Source organism: Myotis davidii, unplaced genomic scaffold (genome assembly GCF_000327345.1).
Source record: "Myotis davidii unplaced genomic scaffold, ASM32734v1 scaffold130, whole genome shotgun sequence".
NCBI lineage: Eukaryota > Metazoa > Chordata > Mammalia > Chiroptera > Vespertilionidae > Myotis > Myotis davidii.
Genome location: NW_006285040.1, coordinates 931,439 through 954,803, shown reverse-complemented (window position 1 = coordinate 954,803; position 23,365 = coordinate 931,439). Strand labels below are relative to the sequence as shown.

Genomic DNA, 23,365 nt, shown 5'->3' with positions numbered 1-23,365 from the left:
AAGATATCCACCATCCTTTTCCAGAAGCAACAGTATCCAGTCTCCTGGGATTGATTGGGCTTCTGTGTGACTGTTTTCCAAGGCTGGAAACCACATTTCACAGGGACCACAACAGTTACACTGAGTTCAGATGAAGCGTTTGGAAAGTAGCAGGAGCTGTGGAAACCAGGTCTCATGGGTCCTGATTTAAAAACACTGGGAAGGGGAACTTCAGAGGACTGGAAGGCGGTTTGCATGCCTCCCTAGGCCTGGCCTGGACAAAGGACGGACTGTTATTTGTGGCTTCACAAGGAAACCCCAAGACAAAGGAGAAATTTCTCAGTCTTGAAGGTGTCCATGGAACAGGGTCCTCCTGAGATGGTGACACTTCGTTACAAAGTTCAAAAAGAAGCCATCTGACCACAGTCAGGAATCTGGGGAGGAGATTGGCGCGTTAGCAGTTTGTGCCAATGAGCTCTAATATTTCCATTTCTGACATTAATATTATAACTTCTAAATAAATTCTCATTCTAGCCTCTCAAGCTTTTGATCCTGTCACCTCTGAACTTCATCTTCACACCACTTCTACCACCCGCTGGAGCTCAAGGCATCTCGGAGGCACTGAGGACATTTCGATGCATGAGGCTGTCCACAGTCCAAAAGGTGAGGAGGGAATAATGTGTATTCCTAATCTGAATAGGGAGCCAAAGCCAGGCCTTGGAAGGATTGATGGAATTAGAAGGAAATAATTGGAAGTTCAGAGATTTTGGCCAGTTTAAGCAGAATAAAGTCTAATTCCAACATGGCCCACTCACCATCCCCTGCCTTCCCTCTGAGGTTTAATGATCTGTTCAATGCTTCTACATCTCTGGATCTATTTTTGTTCATCAGTTTATGTTGTTTATTATACTCCATAAATGAGTGAGATCATATGATACTTATCTTTCTCCGACTGGCTTATTTCACTTAGCATACAGGCAGTCCTCGTGTTACGTCAGACTCGACGTAGGTCGTTTTGTGGTTACATTGCCATCTCGCACTTATTTATAAAAAAAAAATTCTATCATTTCTACATATTTACATATGTGCTTTATGTTTTCTATTATTTACCACAAGTAAAGGTCAGGAATTGTTATCTTTCTTTCAAATTTTTTTTTTACTGTTTCACTTCATTACTGCTGTGAATGTGCTCCATGTGAGTGATGTAGGTGCTTATGTAGGTGGGTTCCAACTTATGGTGAAATTCGCGTTACATCGCACCATAGGAACCGATCTCCTACGTAACATGAGGACCTACTGTAATGCTCTCTAGGTCCATCCATGCTTTTGCAAATGGTAAGAATTCTTCCTTTTTTACAGAAGCGTAGTATTTCATTGTGTAGATGTACCACAGTTTTCTAATCCACTCATCTGCTGATGGGAACTTAGGCTGTTTCCAAATCTTAGCTATGGTGAATTGTGCTGCTATGAACACAGGGGTGCATTATGTCTTTTCTGATTGACATAGAAGTGGGATTATTGGGTCAAATGGGAGTTCCATTTTTAATTTTTTGAGAAAACTCCATTCTGTTTTCGGGGCTTTATTGAATGAACGATGGTTCCAGTGATCTGGTGTTGTCATTATTATTTTGGTAATAATAATAAACCAGCTTCCTAACAGGTTTCATGCTTCCTAGCCTCTCCCTTGGGGATATCACCTATATACACAAATCTCTTGCCTCAGGATGCCTAGTTCCACCTTTAACTCTCATTCCAAGGAGTTCAGAATTTGAGGCCTGTGCTAGCTACCCTTTCATACTCACTCTTTGACCACCTCTGTGTACTCTGCAATCTTCACCTTCGTTCCTTTTCACCCGCTGTTGAGTCTACCAAGAATATCTCTTTTCCCAAGTCTTCATCATTTCCTCTCCTTTCCTTGGTATGTTATTTGACTTTTCTCTTCTACTGACTGCTTTAAACACCTAGGGTTTATTCCCCATAAATTGGTAGGATAATGGTTATACAATGAGGATTCTCACTGTGCATCCTGCTGGGAAAGAGACTTCCCTGTAAAGCATGGAGGGTACTACCTGAGGGCCTGTAGGTAGGATTCATAGTGTTGCGGGAAGAACTGCATTGACCATGAAGTGGGAATGAAGGCCTTTGGCTCCAAAGCTTTTCTAAGATGACTGCACACGTCTATCACTCCAGGTCAGCTCACTGGGGCCACTGACAAGACAAATTTTCAATAAGACTTTGAATCTCTGCTCAGAATAAGGCATTTCAGAGCAGTTTGAAGCCATACTTATGCTCATCTTTAAACTGTTGGTTAGGATTCTAATAAAGTAGGTGTAACTCTACTCCCCACCCTGAAATCAGCCTAAATGAACTAGAACAGAAAATGAAGATAGATGGGGATTTCTCACAAATGGGGACTGGCCACAACCCTTGCAGCCGGGTGTGACCCTCCTGACGTACACTCACTCACTCTTGGAGTCTGTAAGTGTCTGAGTTTGGGAGTGGAAACTGGAGTCAGTGGTCAAATGAAGGCTGGATAGTCTCTATACTAACTCTGATCCTTGGCATAATGTCCCTAAAGCACACTGACCACACTGATAAAACTTATCCCTGGCCACACCGATCTCTCTCCCTCAATACATGTCTCCCCGATCCACCTCTTTCTTACCTCCCAGTTCAAGGAATACTTTTTACAATCAACGTGAGATTTATTATTTGTTCACATAAATCTCTCTTGTTCTGCTGTGGGCTTCTGCTTTTAACATTTCAAAGCCAAGAATTTTTCTTTTTTCTCCCTTATTTGAGCGGAGCCTTTACCTTCCTAATGCAATGAACTCAGAGTACCAAGCTAGCAAGATGGGGGGAAAAATCTAGGAGCAAAGAGAAATAATAAAAAATATGCCAGTTCATTTTTCATAGTATTATCCAGTTACACATTTTTTAAATTTAGGAGTAATACAGAAATGTTCTCTTCATTAAAAACTCGATATTGAAGTAAAATAAAAATCTCTTCTCAAAATACTCCAACCCCACTCCCAAACCTGTTTCCTTCTGCAGAGAGATTTATTATTAGCTGTTTGATTTCAAGACCTTTGGTCCATGCATTTCCATATATAGTGTTTCGTTTATGATATATGTCAACTTTTATAGAGATTTTTGGTTCATAAATTATACCATATCATATCCTATAATTAACATTTTTATTGGAGTTCTTTTAATGTTTTCATTATAGATATTCAATACAAATCTTTAATATAGATCCATCCCACCTTTTTAGATAAGTACAATTTATCTATTCTTTTATTGATGAACACTTTGAGAAAGATTCCCCCTTTCTCCTGCAACTGTCTTGTGACTTTCCCTGTTAACCAGGTTGCTTTTCTTCTATATACTCAGTGGGTATCATTAATGTTCGATAAAATATTTTAAATCGTTTCCAGTTTCCATCTGGGTTATGGACACCTTAAACTCTGCACTTCAATTTTCCCTCAATATCTGGAGTTTTGTCATGACTATTTCTCCACTTAAGGTTGAGTAACTCTCCATAATTGTTCTCTGTAGGGATTTTTTTTTTTTTTACTTTTATTTCAAGGCACTGAATTTGATTGTGGCTTATGAATTACTGCAAACTGCTAGTCTTCAAGTATGTAACCCAGAGGCTTGGACTAGCTGAGCTTTAAAAGACTGTTATATATATATATATTTGATTTTTTACAGAGAGGAGGGGAGAGGGATAGAGAGCTAGAAACATCAATGAGAGAGAAACATCGATCAGCTGCCTCTTGCACGCCCCCTACTGGGGATGTGCCCGCAACCAAGGTACATGCCCTTGACTGGAATCGAACCTGGGACCCTTGAGTCCGCAGGCCGACGCTCTATCCACTGAGCAAAACCGGTTAGGACTAAAAGACTGTTTCTTAAGAGTCACTCTCCTTTATTGATCTGCTATTTGAGAAGAGGGTCTTTTCTCATAAAGTAAGAGGTGCATAAAGTTAACACGTTGAGTAGTGTATTTTTTGAATATTGAGTTGGGCACAATTTAATTAATCATACTGTTAGTTATATTCGCTTTTACATATGCTTACCTCTAAAAGTTTATATAGCTCTTGTTACTATTTTAAGTAATATATTTTTTTCTTATTTTCTCTTACATTTTTTATTTTATTATTAATGTAGAGGAGCTTGATTGATTTAAAACATTTGTTGATCTTGTGTCTGTTGGCCTTGATAACTATGTTATTAGTTCCTACTTGTTTATGTGTGGATTTCTTAGAGTTTCCTAGATAAGTGATGATATTAAATGTAAATAATATATTCTGTGGATAAATTTAGTTCATTATAATGCATTTTATAGATACATTTAAAACACATAATAACCTTTTCTGCATCTTTTTTTTGTTAAGATTTCTTCCCTCCCCAGAGATAACCAACATCAAAGATTTGCAAGTATTCAGACCATATTTCAATTATTTTCTTGCATATATATTTATATATATGCACCCATAAGCAATATGTAGAATTGTTTTAAATATTTACATAACTGTTGTCATAATCTAACATCTTGCATCTTATTTTCTTTTTTTATAGTTCCTTTGCTGTGCAAAAAGTTTTTAGTTTGTAGTTCCATTTGTTTATTTTTTCCCCTTGCCTGAAGCAATATATCACAAAAAATATCACTATGAGAAATGTCGCATCTTATTTTCTTTCAATCAGTATTGTGTTTTCAAGATTTATCCATGCCAATTCATGTAGATCTAGGTCTTTCATTTTTAACTCTTTGCTATTATACCATCATATGCATATGGCACCATTCATTTTTCATTCAAGTTTTATTGGACAGTTGGATTGTTTCCATATTTTTTCTAGAATAAAAAGCATTCCCTAGAACACCCCTGAAGACTTCTCCTGATAGTCAAGAAGGGCCAGGCTGTCTGAAAGGATTGCTACTTACCTTTAGCCACCTGCCAACAGGCCACCTCCAGCCAGCAATTGGAAGCACAGATGAAATGAAAAGTCCCCCAAATGGGAACATCTATGGAGCTTCCCAGAAGGCAGGAGGTTAATGCTGGGTATCCTGTTGGGATCCCAGGGGAGTTTGGGCTGGCCTGAACTGCCCTGCTTCCGCTGTGGCCACCTCAAGAGAAATGTGGAGGAAAGGAGAATCCAAAACCCATGAGTAGACACAGAAAGACGTTGGGGACTGAAGCTGCTATTGAGGTCAATGAGTGGGACTGTGAAGGCGCAGAGAATTTAGATAGCCAAGCTCTGCCTTCTGAGAACTTCTTCCTAAAAGATGTTCATAATTAAGGTGATGCCAGGAACACACAGCTGAGTTGGGCCACACTGTCACAGATGCTGCTGCTTTTTCATTATCTCTTCTTGTTCATACACTTTTGTTTCCCATTGTTTGGCCACTGCCTTCAGTACTCCAATGATGTACTTTAGAGTTTAGTCCTCACAATTTAGAAAATATTTATTGAAAAAGAATAACCTCACAGGTATTCTTGTAATTCTGGAAGCTTCCCTGTCTGGCAACCCACAGAAATAGGCCCACAGAGACCTGCAGTTGAGTTTCAAAGCCTTCTGAGAATAAAGCTCATACCAAGAATACCTCCCAGCAAATTCTAGTCCCTGGACAACTGCCTAAACTGAGCTTTGGATTCCCATCCAAGAAAGATGATTTAGGTAAAAGTCATGGGGTAAAGGTGTCTTAAAATCCATATGAATAGAAAACCAACCAACCAACCAACCAATCTCACTCCCTTCCTTCCACTCTCTCTAAAAAATCAATGAAAGAAATGTCCTTGAGTGAGGACTAACAAAATAAATAAATAAATAAATAACCAACCAACCAACCAAACAAACAAACAAATAAACAAATAAAACAAAATGAAAAAACACACCAAAAATTGGAAGAAAACTCCACATAAAACACTTTAGGCAATGGTTCCATTTATCAGTTTTTAATCTGCACCAAGGGGTGTGTGTTGTGTGTGTTTAAGGTTGTGGTACATTGGAGGTAGAGATAAAGTTGAAAGGGCACTATGAGCTCTAGTTACAAATCCAGACAAGTTCAGCAGAGTTGCCCGTTGCTATCTGAATAATTGCATTAGGCCTGACAGATTTTAGCTGTTTCTGCCTTTCTTTTTGGAGCAACCTGTAAGTGTAGAAGCTTGGGTTCCCTTTATAGGTTTCTCAGTTGTCATTCCACTACGCAATTTCCTGGCCTCATCACGGTGCTGCCAAAATCTGACCCAAACACTCTGCTGTTCTGGACCCCCAGTACTTTCTCTTCTTGTCATTACTGGGAATATTCTTTTGAATCTCTTGGCCAAGTTCTTCCATCTTTGAGGCACTCTACTTTATCCTCAAGATTTTAAAGCCCCCTGTTTTTTTTTCACTGTAGATTTTGATGACTTCTTACACCTGGAGTCAGAATCATTATCAATAGAAAAACTATTTAATCTGTTTTAAGGGGTCATGAGAATTTAATCTTTAATTCTCTCTAAATAAGGAGGAGAACTATGATAATTAAATTAGCTATTAGTTACTGAGAAAGCATCATGAGCCAAGCATTCTTCCAAGCATTTGTATGGACTATTTAGTTAGTCCACAGAATGACTTTATGAGGCAGATGCCAATAGCATATCACAGGATGAGCTGTCTCTATTCTAAGTCAATGTGGGCACAACTCTTGGGACCTTGTGGGAACTTAGTTGTTCTGCAACCTTGGGGTCAGCTGGGACCAGATCACACTAGCCTGCAGTATATGGGAGTAGGTGAGGAATTTATTCATGCCTGAAGTTACTGTACAGTGTACTCATATCAAGTACTAAGAGAGCCCAAGTTCAATGAGGTGTATCTGGCCCATATAAATCTTCAGATTGTTCTACCAGTGTGTGCAGAAAACCTCTGGCCCAGGGGAGTTCTGAACTGGTTCTGTTTGTTCCCACTAAGAGCAGGTTCAGGGGCTCTCTGTGATCCCCCACCATCACCTTCTAAGTATCTGAACCATCTCACAACTCAGAGGTTTATAAATGTCCTGCCGTAGTGGAGATAGAATAAGTCAGATGGGCCTCCTGGTACTCTCTTGCTGGAAGTCATGGGTGAAATGCTGGTCACTGGAGACACATGTTTGCATGGAGGCAAACAGAATGATCTCAGGGAATTTGCTCTGTATTTGGGTGTGTGTTCCCTGCTAGTAGTTCTCTTGTCCAGCCACCTCCAATCTCCCTCCATCCTCTGCCAAAAGAATCCTTGTCATCACAAGGGTAGGATGCTTGCCTCATCATATCCTTCCCCAATATAGGGTCATTGTGAGTTGTTCCAATTTTCTCTCGCTTCATCTCTGCTCTAGTCTCCTCCTTCCAGAATGGTCTGCTGATTCAATGGGTGTAGATCCAAAGATAGCAAGAAATACCAACAATTCCAAAATAACAACACAGACATAGCAGGAAAACTTCAAAACATTTATCCTGCCATATTTTAAAAATTACATAAACATTATATGAGATGTCTCAGCGTCAAAATCAAATAATTTAGAAGTGGAATAAAACAAGTTTTCTTTATTCTTTCCCCAATTTATTCCAATCCTCTGTTAATGTGATTAGCCATCTGGCATATAAGCTTTCAGACATTTTTCTATTCACATACACCCCCCCCACACACACACACACATTGAGTGAGTGACTCAATGAGGAGGGTGAACCATAGAATAACGGGATATTGGAGGTGACCTATATGGGAACAAAAGGTGTGTATGTGCCATCCTCCTCATGGAGAAGTATTTCCAGTAGCTGGTAGTGAATGTCTGCTGAGTGCTTACTCTGTGTCAGGTACTCTTGTAATGACTGTATATACAATTATCATTTATAATTCTTACAACATACTAATGGGTCAGGTACAACTATAAACCTCAGGTGACAGGTGAGTGCAGATAAAATACACATAAATATCCAGAGGCCAAGTGACTTGCCTGAGACCTTAGAGCAAGTCAAAATCTATACATTTAATCTCTTTGCTCTGTTACCTCCATCTGGGAGACTTGATGATTTTGCCACTAAAACCTTTAAATATCATGATACATTTTTACATCTCCAAAACCACCATGGGATGGCTGTATGGGCTAACTACACTGCTATTTTTAAAACCCTTATGCAGCTGGATGAAGGTAAGCCAGGGACTACAAGATTCAAGACTTCCTACCAACTTTTAAAAATAGCTTCTTGAATTCAATTTATGTAACATCAAGTGTAGGATATAGTCCAAATAGTAAAAGGAAAAAGAAAATATGTACAAAGTACTTAAAGTTGTCTATTATGGGGAGTGTAGCAAATCTTATTGGGGCCAAGGTGGGTACCCATAGAAAATTTGCTCTTTCTACCCTAGGCATTTGGAAGAGCTCCAACCAAACTGTCAAGGTCCCCAGAGCAGGTACTCAGCTCGCTTATGAGCACCGGAGCATTCCCAACTTAACAGAGTCATAAAGAAGCCTTCAATTTGGTTTGCAGTTCTACATTTTTGATGCAATAACATTTTCAGCGTGTGGGAGCATATCAAGCTATGAAAATATCCTTGGAGAGGTTTGCTTATTAAGTTTGGCTTTTTCAAGCTTCCTAATAGGTTTTCACTAAACACCAGGCAGTTCTCTTTATTTTTCAGATACATGTTGTTCTCCCTTTATCTAATAAACTTTCAAATTCTTTTTGATGACTGATCAAGATTGGAGCAAATAAATACCTATTTAAAATAAAGAAGATAGTGACAATGACAAGTAGGAAAAGACCTAAACTTGAGGATACATTTTATTACAGCTAATTAATTGGAGAGGAAAGTTCATGCTCGTTATTCAGGTGTGAAAATAGAAGTCAAGGATTCTCAGGCACCTCTGGGATCCTTATGAGTCTCCATCATTCTGATAAGTTGGGTTGGCCAATAAAATATTGAAGGTTTAAATTTGAATATCTGAAAAATCACAAATACATATTTAATATAAGTATACCCCAAATATTGCTTAGGATTCACTTATACTAAAAGTAAGTATTTATTTATATTTACATGAACTGCAAATTTAACTGGGTATCCTGTTTTTATTTTATTGACTAAATCTGACAACCCTGCTGTTGAGCCATGATGGAGGCAGTTAAGGGGTGGTACATCCTGGCTCTGGGTAGAGTGTGAAATCCTTTATAGATGTAGGTCAGAAGCCATGACCAATTCTCAACTGCGATTATGTCCTTGGACTTTGCTGAGGTCCTTTTAGTAGGTCTGGAAGCCCATATTCAAGGGGAGTCCCAAAGTCAGTGTCATCCTGACAACCATGTTTCCAATGCCAAATGAAGTCTTCCTGGAATGAACTGCAGATGACTGACAAAAGATGAGGAGGTTTGTGAAACTTGGGGATAATGTAGCTTTTACCCTTTACGGGTGAAGTTTTGTTGTCCTGGAGATTTAACAGGAGCAATGTGAAACATCCAGATCCCCATTTACATAGAAACAGTGTTGTTATCCTTCTGGATGCATTATCACGCTCTAGTGGTCCCAGAATTATGATCTGGTCTTAAAAAGATAGACCCAAGCTTAGATGTTTCTGGAGACCAGGTAAGGGCCTGAGCTTAAAGTTGGCTTCATTTAATATGCAGGCTTTTATATTTGGTTTTATCCAGATTGTGTTTTAAGGGTGGAGCTTGTTTATACCTGTGGAGGTCCAGAAAATTCTCTGATGTGCTCTTTGGACCTTCACTCCAAAAGAGAGAACAGGGCTGAGGCTATAGAAATGCTGTGAACTTCTGACAATGGGTTTTCCAGGCCCCAAAGACTTGATACTGCTCCCAGACATGGGCAAAGGGAATTTCATCCATTCTGTGGCCTGTGAGAGCAGTGTGAAAGGAAGCTTCTGTACCTGTCTCAGAGGTTTTATATGTGGTAGGAGAAGACTGTCATACTTAGCTAACACTGGTACTAGTAGAATCAAAAAGAACAAATGGTCTGAAGTGGTGGTGTCTGGGATGGGAAGGATGTTGCTGAATTTCACAGATGCTATAGGACCAGGGAGTACCATCAGAAGAACCTGGGTTGTAATTTGGGTTGCAGATAAGAGAATGAAGGATGGAATAGGAATTGACCTCATACAACTGGCCAGCTTCCCATCCATCCATCCATCCATCCATCCATCCATCCATCCATCGATATTTATTGAGTTACTGTCATTTGTCAGGCACCATGTTAGCCTCTGAGATACAATAGTGAAGAAAAAAAATTCTCAGCCTTTTTTTTTTAATTTTTAAAAATGTTATTTATTTATTTATTTATTTATTTATTTATTTTAGTGAGGAAGGGAGAGGGTTAAAGAGATAGAAGCTCAAACACTGAGCCACACCAGCCAGGCAAATTCTCAGACGTTAGAGTTTATAGTTCAGTCAGAGAGCCTGAAAAATAAGTAGGCAATTATGAGATAGAAAACAAGTCATTTGATAGAGCAAGGAGGGTCTCTGTGGGTGCAAACAGGAGGGTCAATTAATTAAACCCAGCTGGAGGTACGTGATCCATGGGACCTTCTTAAAAGCAGTAATACTAGAAATCTGTAAGAGAATAAAACATTTCCAGGACCTTCCCAGGCAAAGATGGAGGGAAGGAGAAAGAAAGTTTCAGGCAGAGGGACCAGTCTGTACAGAGTTCTCTCGGTAAGGTGAAGAGAACCGTGCCTGTGCTTTGGTATGGCTGGGGCATGGGACCCGAGGGAGGGAGTGACAGGAGCTGTGGCAGGAAAGGCAGGCAGGGCTCTTTAGGCCACGATAACAGGTTTAAACTTTGTCCTTTTCAGTAGGGATTCATTAGAGGTATTTATTGAAGGACTTCATCAGATGTGTGTTTAGAAAAGTCATGTAGGTACATACGTGTATGGGGTGAATTTAATTGGGCATCAATATATACAGTAAGCTCAACATCTGTGTGTGTACCACTGTTACACTGGACTATATAGGTCACTGAATCAAGTGGGGCAGTGAGTGGTTTTTGTTTGTTTGTTTGTTTGTTTTAAATTGAGGGTAGACCAGAGGATGCTATGCCATAGTTCCAATAAGAGCAACATGAAACCAGTGAACTCTCCAAAGTTTCTGCAAAGCAGGTTTTTCTTTGCATCATTTTAAATTGCCTCAGAACCTAAAAGGGCCATCACAATAGAAAGGAGGTCTGGCACATGTAACACCTGAATGGAAATAGCAGTGATAGAGAGAGAAAAAAAAGGAGTTTGATGAATTCTGGGCAGGGCGTTAGAAGCATGAACCAGCTAAAGGCCTTTCAGAAGCACAGCTGCATAACTCCTGGTCCTGCTCACCACCTCCTCTGCTTGAGCCCCAAACTTGTGAGGATGAAACGGTATTCTAGAGAACAGTGGTCAAATTCCTTTTTATGGGAACTTCCCATACAAGTAATAGCTTCTTTCTTTCTCAGGAGAAGATGAAATGAACAGCCACGATGATTAAATGAGTTGCACCACTTGAGCAGCTATATTCCTCAGATTGTGAGAGGTGGGGAACATGCACTGCTTGTAAATTTCTTCATAGAAATCCCTCTGGTCCAAACCTGTGCCGGCTCAGCAGACAGTGCTGTTCCTGAGGACAGGGAGGGCCAAGCCATCCATGCTTGCTCCAAACAGGCAACAGTTATGATTGGTGACACAGGAAACCTTTGTGCCTCTGAAGCAGTTATTTAAAAAAGGAGAACATCTCACTCTCCTTAAAACTTACGGCTGAAGACCTTATTTCTCCAAGACCCTCTCTTCCCCTGAAGAGTATGGGTATGTGTGTGTGGGATCTGTATATGCTCAGACATTTGAGAAGTAATCTGAAAATCAGGAAGATGAATTCAGTGTGTCTATATGAATTAAGTTCAAAACATATTGATGTATAGATTGGACTAAGTTGCTTAGTATCCTAAAATAGCTATTTTCTTGTTTATTTTAAAAGAAGACAATTTAGACCTGGTTCAGGGAAGGGAGCTACTCTTGAAGCCTCTTTAGCTCTACTTTTTAAATGTTTCCATTACAGTTTACATTCAATATTATTCTGTATTAGTTTCAGGTGTACCGCATAATGGTTAGAAAATCATATACTTTAAAAAGTGCTCTCCCGATGTTACAAGTACCCACCTGGCATCATATGTAGTTGTCACAATATTACTTGAGGAAGGTAAACCTCTCTGTGGATCTGGTTCCAGGATGTGAAGGAAGCCTGTAATAAGATTGACGGAAGACCTTTGGTTCTTTCAAACATAGATGTTGTGGAAGGTTTCTTTTTCCTCAATATGTGTGTGTGTGCCTGTGTCAACCTTCCGATGAACTGTCATGTGCCACAAAGTGCAAGGAGGAAGCCGAATCATGGCATACACTCTCCCCTCCCCAACTCCTTGTGGTTTGACAACAACAGAACTCCCCCGTCAGTGATAATGCTGCTTATCTTTGTTAGTCACTTGGTACCACTTATAAGTTCCCAACAGCTACTTTTGAGGCTCCCTGTTGCTTTCCATTTCTGGGTGTGTTTCACCGTTATCCCTTTTGATTCTGGAAATGTCATTTTTAACAAACTACCAATTACTGGGAAATGTCACTACAACAACACATCAGTATTCTTACTGGGGTTTGACCTTCGTTGCTAATTCTTGGACTGTCTTCCTAGATTGTGGCTTATTTGGAGTCACATTCCTTCTGCCTGTCGATCACTTTGAAGCTTTTGGCTAGAAATTAAGCTGGAAAAATAACATAGAAGGCTTTCCCCCATGAGAGGCCCTTCCTCTGATGCAAATAATTGAAAACGGGCGGTGATAGCATTAAGGGACTTAAAGTTTGAAGGTTTTAAGAATGATTTGGAGAATCAGAATTAAAAAGGAACTACTGCAAGTCAGTGTGAAATATTATTTTGCCCCAAAATACATTAAAATAAATTTAACTTTTGGTTCATTATAGAAAATGGTTATACTTTAGCTTTCTGAAGTTGTAATACTCAGATGTGCATTGAAAATCTATGTTAACATTCTACCTGGAGATCTTAGAATAAAATTGCCACTTGGTGGAATATAGAATGGGTGGAGGGGAAATAATAGTCAGACTGGAAGGAGGCTGCGAAAAAGGAACTTCCCCATCCAGGACCAGGCAGTGGGGATGGGAGTCAGACAGGAAAGGAGACGAGATAGAGGGAGTTTTGTAACTCATGGAGCATGCAGCTCTTTGAAAGTGCTGACCACATGGGGCAGGTACTAAGTGCTAAATACTAGTAAGAGCATCTCCTAAAGTCCCTGGTGCAGGAATGGCAGGGCATCCAGGTTGGGAACTGTTTCCGTATTTGTACTATTCACAGGCTGGAATTTCAAAAGTATGACGAAAAGGTCTTTCTCTGAAAGTGGTAGACTGTTCTTTAGATAGAATTTCCAGAGCTGATTATAAACTCATGCTAAGGAAAATATATCTGTTAATCTAAGCTCCTTTGAAGGCAATGGGAGGCAGAAAACCCATATACTTTGGCACCTGAGAGACCTGGTTTGGTGTCTTACTCCCCCTGAGCTCAACTTTCTCATCTGTAAATTGGTGATGATAAGAATAGGATTGTTGTGAAAGTTAAATAAGCTCGTGGATGTTGGGCACTCAGTGCAAAACCTGGCAAACAGGAACTGTTAGGTAAAGGCAAACAGTAATTAATAATTTTTCAAATGATAGAGAATAGTGCATCTCAGGCTTAGAAATTTCTTACTCTTTATACTTTGGCTGAGATCACTTGTGGAGCACTTTGAATTTGTTTAAGTCACTTGTCTTCTATCAACAACTGGTTCAGTGCCCCTCACATATGTCTAAGACCTTACTTTTTTGTGCACTTAGCAGGCTTCCAGCTGCAGGTTCCAGCCCAAGATCTTCTGAAGCTGGAGACATCTTCCCCGCCTGTGCAGACAGCAGGGAGAAGGAGGGGAATGAATGTCTCCTCAGCCAATGAATGATGAGAGTGAGTACATAACGCCCCATCCCTCTTGCTCTTCAGCGGGGATAATTGCATTTCCTAGTTTCTTTGTGGATTAGCTACAGTTGCCCACACTATTCCCCAGCTAATAGCCTTCTCTTTCCTATCTAACTTTCTTACTTTTCTACTGGGGTTTCTTCCATTTCTCAAATTAACTATTTGGACTGGAATGTTTATTACTGGGTTTGATTCTGGGAGAACCTATATGAAATCATCTTCCTGAGGAAAAAAGTTGTCAAGTTGTCTTTTATCTAAAGATATTAAAGGATAGAAAACTTAGATTTCCTTTATAGTTAACATATTTCTCACAGACATTATTTGGCTACAGTACTGTTTAAATAATTATGCAATGTAAAAGTGATACCAAAAAGCATAAGGGCACTACTGTTTTATAATTAAATGTGTTCACTTTAAGCATCTAAGAGTAGGCATCAGTTATATGAAATGCTAATGAAAAGATAACCTAAGAGAAACAGCTAATGATTTAAGAATAATTATAACATCATTTGCAATAATCAAGTCCTACTGAATTCAGTTTTCTGCACACAATAGTGATTGGTGTCATAGGAAAACTAGATTAAGTTGATAGCTAGTAATCAAGTTTAAATGAACTTGATGGGGGACTGGTGGTCATTCATTCTCCTTTATTTCTTAGTTACTAAAAATGAGTACTAAAAAGTGCTTCTCTCCACTCTTCTCACTTTGTTCTCTTACTTGAAATATATAAGAAGAAAAAATGCAAACAAAGTGTAAGCTCTTTCTTAAGGAAAAGTACTTTATAGATATTCTTAAAGACAACTTTAACTGGGAAATCATAACTGCACAATGGATAGGAGTGACTTGATTTTAAATTTGGAGCCCATTTCTAGGGGGCAAATGGATGGAGGCAAAAGAAGGGATTGCATGGGACAGGAGGGTTAAGAGCATAGCTGGAACCCATGTGTAATAACAGCTAATCATTTAAAACTGCTTTAATTCTTTGTTGTTAATATAAAAGCCAGGCCAGAAGCACCTAAAATTTGTAAAAAGTATTGATAATATGATATGATCATCATAAAACCTGTTCACATTATTTCTGGTGCAGATAGGATAGCTCAAATTCTCAGTTTTATTTTATTTTATTTTATTTTATCTCCCAGCCTTTTTATCTATTTTCATGCATTTATCACAGATTTGATTTGGGAGAGCTATTCCATCTGTGTTTTGGATTGGCACAAGGTAAGACGTTTCCCTCTCTTGCTAGTGATGCCTACTTACAGCTTGGACAAAATATAGCTTGGGCTACACATTCAATGTTTTGGCCCTACCTACCAGGATGGTTTGCAAATAGTATCAGTGGTTGTATCTTCAAGATAGTAGTTTTAAATGTTTCCCCAGCAATTGATTCATTTTTTCCAAATAGAATATTTAGTAGAACTCCAAAGTAAAAAATATATTATGAACATACTAATTCAACAGACATATTTGAAAAATGGTAACAGGCTGTAGTATGCTGTAAGGACACTCTGCAGTTATTTATCCAGAAACCCAAAGAGGTACAGTAGGAAATTCCATTTCAAAAGGGAATAACCAACAATATCTGGTGATTATATTTTTATCCCAAACATCAAAGTCAGACAAGAAGCACACAACACTTCTAAGTACTAAAAGACTTATAATTCACCTAGCGGCCCAGTGCTCAAATTTGTGCATGGGTGGGATCCGGCCACTATGGCCTGGCTCCAATCTGGGTGAATTGGGGTCGGGTCTGTCAGGAGGAGGTGATGGTGGGAGGTTGTCCGGCTGGGCTGCCCTGATTGGGGCCCGATCAGGGCTGGGACGGCCCGGGGGAGGAGCCATGGGTGATTGGCCGGTGGGCCCCCACCCCCAATTGGGGTAGGGGGGCTGATTAGTGGCAGGGCCAGCCATGGGGAGGGGCTGCGGGTGGTGGGCCAGCCAGCCCTGCCCCCAAATGGGGTAGAGGGCCGATCAGGGGCCAGCAGCCTGGGGAGGGACTATGGGTTGTTGGCTGGCTGGCCCCACCCCCTATTGGGGTGGAGGTGGGGGTGATCAGGGGTCGGGCCAGCTGGGGGTAGGGGCCACTGACTGCAGTGGGTGTCATAGTGACCTGTCGTTCTGGTCATTACGGTGTTCCAGTTGCTGTCTTTTTACATATATAGATAATATTAAGACATTACCTGTTAGAAATTTACTTGTTATTGAACATTTGACTGTTAGGTGATAAGACTGTACTCCAGGTAAATAAGTCTACATCTCACATAGCATATAAATGGGAGGGGCACGCTATTGTAGAACTGAATTATTGGTAAGGGAAAAATGAGATCTCTTATTTAAATCTTGTCAAAGGTACAGTTTACTGTGATGAACTTGAACTTGATGAAGGATATGTACTTAGCAAATTATACCAAGGGACATTAGTCTGGGAAATGTTCAAAGAACATGGATTCTTCATTCTCCTCAGTTCTACCTGTCTGATATCCTATCTAGTTGCATGAAATTCAGAGTGGGGTCTCATTTAAACCTTTATAATCCAAATTTGTCACCCTGAAAATTCAGCATGATTCCCCAATATGATTGCAAAATCTGCCATCAACTAACCAGCCCTTGTAACCTGGCCTTAACAGTTTCTCCTGTCCCACCAGCACCTTGTCCACAGGTTCCACAATGAGACTAGGTATTGCACATGACCAATAGGGACTGGCTTAAAATGTAGGCCTTGGAGAATCTTTCACATATGTGGGGACTTGATTATACATCTTTATAAATGAGAGGAAGCCAGAAACTGGCTTTTAGTTAGTAAGATTTTTAAAGGAAGGTTATTTATATGCACAGATTTGGTAGAAGTTTTATACTGAGGTTTGCAGGCAAGAATGAGTTAACCATACAATATTTTGGAAGAGGGTTCACCCAAATGTGTTAAAGATCTGATATATATAACACATGTGAGTTAGTGCTTTCGAGTCTATTCCCACAGAGTTAAAATATACATTAGAAATAAAAAATTTGGACCAGCTGGACACCTGAAACAACTATGCAGGATTTTAGAGCTTCTAGGAGCATAACTCAAAAATAAATCCTGAAATGAGGTCCCTGACTTGGAAAACTTGTATTATTGCCATTTTACAAATGGAGAAAAAGCAAACAAACTAAAAAAAGAAAAAACAAGGTAAGGAGATTTTGACTCACGTAGGCGTGATTACATAATAGCCCATTGCAGGCCTGAGAGGTGGAGCTTGGGGTTGTGCTGACATCCGGGAATCTAATGAACTCAACTTCCAGCAAGTACAGTGTAGCACTGAAGTTTCAGACTAGGTCTGTCTTATTGCATTTGGTATAAAATAAATTCATTTTATTCAAGTGGGAACTATTAGTTGCTCAAAAATAATAGTGGGATGTAATTTCATATTACTATCTCCAGTGTCGGATGGCTTAGTAATGATAAAACATTAAAATGCAGGAATGATCATTAGAACCAGTAACAGGTAGGAACTGTAGGCCACTGTTTTAGGTTATGAAGTCATCCATAATAATCTTCCTAATAGTCTTGGAGTCATCATGTTGTGCTGATATCAAACCTTACCTGGCTCAGTTTGTAGGTTGTAAAGTGTCTGTAGGAAACAAAGTGTTCTTTGTTTTTCCCTAAACTGATGCTAAATTACATTCCTATTAGATTATCATTTTAAATGACCATCATTTGAAGAAATCCTTTTGCTCCAAGAGCAAATTCAGAACAGTCTACTCTAGTCTGCCAGTTTGGGTAGCTTTTTTACATCCAATTTCATTCTCATGGGATTTAAAACACAACTTTTCCTTTCCTTTAGCATAGAGAGTTAGGGGGAGTCCAGACAAGTAGCCGGACTTGGAAATGCAAGATTTGTGCTGTGGAGGAAGACATAGAGATGAGTTAAACCCTTTCATTTACTCATTGAGAAGATAAGTTCAGGTTTTCCCAAAGGATGAGGAAGGATCTAGAAATGGAAGATAAGGCCGAGAGTAGAAGTACATCAATGTGAGATCAGGTAGTCATGTAGCATGGAGGGGTCCCTTTTTATCTTTATTGATTTTCAAGTATGTGGTTTGTTAGTTTTGGAGAGCACGTGTGAACATATGCTCTGTCTATGTGCAATCTTATTTCCTTTTACTATGAATCCCTGGAATAGGGTGGGATTAGGGTTAGGGATTTTTAGTGGGTATGAATAAAAAAAGAAGAAATAGTTCAATTAAAGAACTTTAATAACTAAAAATTGCATGAGAAGTTAGGGCATGTTTCAGGCAATACATACAATGAAAACATTTATTTTGAAAAATATGCTACCTCCATAATATATGCTTATACCCACTGGAATAATTCTGAGAGTAATTTATTATAACCCAGACTTTCTATAGTAGATACAATGACCTAGAATATCTATTCTCAATAGATAATACAAATGGGTACCTCTCAGAACAGGACTGAACCTCATTGTTAATAACCTAGTGTTCCTTTTTTTAAGGAGGATGTTGGGTAAATGACTCTGGTTCTGAGTATGATGATGTTTAACAACCTGAGCTAGTGGCAACAGAGACTTGCTTTGTCACTCAGAAAGGATATATTGAGGAGCATCGTCACTCTTTCTGATGGCAATCTTCTTATCAGTTGCCACAGCCTAGAGAACAGGCTCCTCCCACAAAGTTGTTCAGATGACAGATGGATCTTGCATGGAAGCTCAGAGTTAACTACCTTTCCAGAGATTTTTTTCCAGCTCAAGCAGGGATTTCAGAAGCCATTCAGCTAATGAACACTGACTGCCCAGCTGTTCCATCTATAACACATTGAGGCCTTCAAGTTGTCTGCAGCTTGGTACAATTTGTCAGCACAGGTGCTGCTGGTGGAAAGCTACTAAATTTTCACTTATGCTGACATTTCACTAGAGGTGTTCAAGCCTTGCAGAGCTGGAAAGGGTTGTACTCTTAAATGATAGAAAGGAAGTTCAAACTTGTGGAGAGAAGAAGGAACTTGTAGGCAATGACCTGGTTTGTCCATGATGTCTCCTTGGTTTCTGAACTCAGTGCCTTGTCCTCCCTCACCTGCCAGATGCTGCTCTGCCAGATTAATTGACTGATTAATCCTCTTCCTTTTCACGTCAAACATTCCTAATATCCAAGAAATAAACACTGGGTTCATTGGCATATTGCTGACCTTGGACTGGCTTTGGATTTGCTAGTTGGCTGTAGTTTACTCCTCAAGGCTTGCCTGAAGCTTTCATTCTCTTATGTGATGGGAGGAAAACTAATGAGAAATGGACTTAAAGACTGGATCAACGCATGAATAGATGCTTTTCTTTCTCACCCAAACATACATAGAAGGGAGGCAGATAGGATAAATACTCCCTAGTGAGACATGCCAGTCTAAAGTGAGTGGGAAGGGGAGACAAATATGGAAATCCTTTAGTACACATATTAGAGTCTGGGGGTAGGGGACATCTTTAAATTCCTCTTAATTTGTTCAATGATTTCATTTTCTAGTCTGAATATGTCTAAATACAAGTCCAAGTTAAATACAATGAAACCCTTTGGATTCCTGATGTTAGGGTGGGAGCCCTACGCCTACTTTGTGAGATGGGTATTTTACTTTTTTTAAAAGATTTTTATTGTTTTAACTTTTTCAATTACAGTTACATTAAATATTATTTTGTATTTTCAGGTGTATAGCACAATGGTTAGACATTTATATACTTTACAAAGTGTTCTCCTCAATATTTCCAGTGCCCACCTGGTACCATGCATAGTTATTACAATATGATTGACTGTATTTCCTGTGCTGTGCGTTACATCCCTGTGAGTGTTTTGTAACTGCTAGTCTGTACTTCTCAATCCCTTCATCTTTTTCACTTGGTCCCCCAAACCTCCTCCCTTCTGGCAACCACCAGGTTGTTCTCTATATGAGATGGGTCTTTTAATCTATTCTGTGTTTCTATTAGAAGGGAGATAGCTATGTATCTTACAAGATCTGTGATATGTCAGTGCCTTGTGCTGTGATATTTCTTCTCTTAGTTTCTCTCCCCACCCTTCTCTTTTTCTTGAGAACATGTTGAATAAGGCAGAAATTGCCTAGCTCCCTTTTACCTTTAATTTTGAAAACACCATGAGCCTGTCTCTGTATGAAGGATTCAGCCATCATTACCCCACATAATGCCCTCAATAAGCATCAGAGGTAAGCATTATCAGCACCATTTTACAGACAGGAAAATGAGGCTCAGGGAGATAAATTCATGTCAGGTTACATAGCTGGTGGTACAACTGAGACTCAGTTCTGGATCTCATTAAAAAGCACGCCCACTCCACATGACTAATCTGTATCAACACTATCTGTGTTTTCTTTTAAAAAGTTTGGAGAAAAAGAGAGCAAGTCCGTGATTTGGGTAAAAATGGAATTTCATAGACCTGCATCTTAATATACTTTCAGACTAATGAAATAATAAAAAGTCCAGGCATTCTTAAGGGTTGGAATAGTTGCTGTTCCCATAATCTTGTCTCTGTTTCATCAAATTTAAGTTGATTATGTCTCTATAAAAAAAGACCACTAAAACATAAAGCTGGACAATTTAACGCCATCTTTTGAGACTTGGTGGCCAGTGAATGGTTTATTCTCTTTTATTGCTATGTCATAAGGACAAACATAGCTTCGAATACAAAAATGTGGTTTTATTCCTCTTTCTATTCTACACAGGAAGTGCAGTAAGCCGTAGTGAGCTCTATTCAAGAGAAACAGGATTGGCAAGACACAAACAGTGTGAGCACTTGCTCACCCAAGAAGCACTGCTCCAGTGGACTGATAGGCGTGTTTTGGAGAAAATATAGCAGTTGTCTAGGCGGGGTTAGGAAGGCCAGATGCTGAGGAACAATGGTCCTTTGGGTCTCATGGATGGCTATTGTGAAGTAGATTATGCAGGTCAGGATTTGTCTAAACCCCAATCACTGAAATGGCCATCTCTAGGAAATGGAGCATGGTTGTTATGATGTGAACATTCAGCAACTCGCGGCCAAGAGGAACTTCAATAAAAAGAGAGAAAGCACATAAGTGGATTCTATTTTGCCCACTTGGACAGACCTTTGCTTCTGAGGCTTGGCATATCTTTGGACACAGTATATCCTTCTGCTGTGTGCTTCAGGCTCTGTGGGCAGGTGTTCGGTTACCACTGTGCTGCCAGTGGACTGGGGGGCTGCTTGCTGAAGGAGTTCGTTGGCAGCTCCCGTGTGTCTTTCTGCTATTCTTACCCCATGCCTTCATCATCTTCCCTCATTGCTCATCTCAGGCGGGGCCAGGCTGTACCTCTAGCACCACCATGAACTTGGGAGCTTTGCATCTATTCTTGAAATTGGTTGTTTCAATAGTTGAAAATTTCTATGCTTAAACCTTGACAGAAGGTTAAAATGCCATAATATTTTCTTGAAAACTCTTCTTTACATTTATAACTAAAATTTATTTTCAGCCTTTTCCGGCTTATTTTGTTGGAATTCTCTCTTATTGGTTGTGATTTTGCTATTAATTCTCAATTCGTGGGAGCATCAAACTTGGTATGTTTTTTATTCATTGTTAGTTTTACAATATTCACTATCCAGTGTATTTCAATTCCTTTAAGCATTTTAAATAGTGGTACTGGCCATGGCAAGCAAGTGTGAGGTTCCCATAGCCCTCTAAAGCAGGGATGATGGAAAAAAATATGAATTTTCACTTTTTTCAGAGGAAGTGGGGCCATAACTACCGGTATTCCAAAATGTGTAAAATCATTGCTATCATAAACCATAGTATTGTTTTAGCACCCATGAGGCAATTTTGTATGTTTCAGAAGGAGATCCTTAATTTTTCTCTATATTACATTCAGTGTCTGATAAAAATCCCTAGTACCTACACATTTGTGCTGTTAATAATCTAAAGACTTCATTCTCACAAACTGTACCAGTTGACTTTGATCTGCCTTGTTATGATAAGTAGTTTGGTGTCTGTTATAAGTTGCATTGCTAATAATGTATGAGAATCATCAGGTTCACTAAAATCCTTTTGGCCTGAAATACTTCACTTACCTTATTCATCTCATTTTGCTCAACCAGTCCTTCTAAGCTTGCTTTCTTGTTTCCATTGATTTCCCCTCTATGTCAAAGTCCTTATAATCAGTCCTGCCATAGAAGGTGCACTCAGAGTTCACCCTGAGCCGATCACAGATCCTCATTCTACCAAACAAAGTGGAATATATTGTGAAGAGGAAATTTGTTAAGTCCTTAGGGGTGGTGTCTCATGAGACTCACTCGGCATGTGGGCCAACATGCTTTCATGATTCTCATAATCTTTGTCTTTAAAATATTTTAAATTGTGGTAAAATATACATAAAATGTAATTTACCATTTTAACAATTTCATAATGGTTACAGTTCAGTGGCATTCACATTGTGTAACCATCACTACTATTAATCTCCAGGAAATTTTTCATCTTGAAAAATGAAAACTCTTTACTCCTTAAATAATAACTCCTCTTTCCTCTCTCCCCCAATGCCTGGCACTGCTATTCTACTTTCTGTCTCTATGAATCCGAATGTTCTAGGTATTTTATATAAGTGGAATCATACAATGTTTGTTCTTTTGTGACTGGCTTATTTTACCACAATGTCTTCAAGAGTCATCCATGTTGTAGCATGTGTCAGGCTTCCCTTCCCTTTTAAGGCTGCATAATACTCCATTGTTTGTTTGTACTACATTTTTTTGTTGTCCATAGCATTTCATTGTTTATTTATCAAGAGAAACTATTCCTTAGCTCAAATATTCATGTTTCATAGTTCAGGAACACAAATCAGTGACAAACTTCCATGGAATTCAACCCAAAGATATTCTTTAAATTCTAAGATCACTTTGTACTCTGAAAGACACCAGGTTTCCTCCTCTCCTCAAAATCTTTATGTGGAATCATGGTTTTTGTAGAATCTGCATATGCCTTCTTTCTTGGTTCAGCTACACCAAACTCATAGGAAGCTGCAACCTCCAGGGATACAATGATGGCTCCAACAATATGAAATCTCAGACAGTTGGCCAGAAGGTCACGCATCTGAGGTTTTGGCAAAGCACTGGAAGACATGGTAGTTATATTCTCCCCACCACCAACGTCCTTCCTGAGGGAGAAGCGGATGACCTTACTACGTTTGTTTATCCGTTCACATTTGATGAACGCTTATTTGGGTTGCTTCATCTTTTGGCTTTTGTGAATAATGCTGCTATGAAGATGGTGGACAAATATATTTTCAGATGCTTACTTTTAATTCTTTTGGGTCTATATCCAGAAGTGAAATTGTTGGATCATATGGTGATTCTATTTTTAATTTTTTGAGGAATTGCTATGTTTTCTATAATAGCTTCAC

At 39.3% G+C, this 23,365-nt stretch overlaps 1 protein-coding gene across 1 annotated transcript; it reads right to left on the bottom strand.

Moving 5' to 3' along the window:
- Positions 1-22,857: 22,857 nt before the first annotated feature.
- Positions 22,858-23,106, bottom strand: LOC102766586 (cytochrome c oxidase subunit 6C-like). The gene has a single exon (XM_015558467.1). It carries the CDS (start codon positions 23,083-23,085, stop codon positions 22,858-22,860), a length of 228 nt encoding a protein of 75 aa, XP_015413953.1. The 5' UTR covers positions 23,086-23,106.
- Positions 23,107-23,365: the final 259 nt, after the last annotated feature.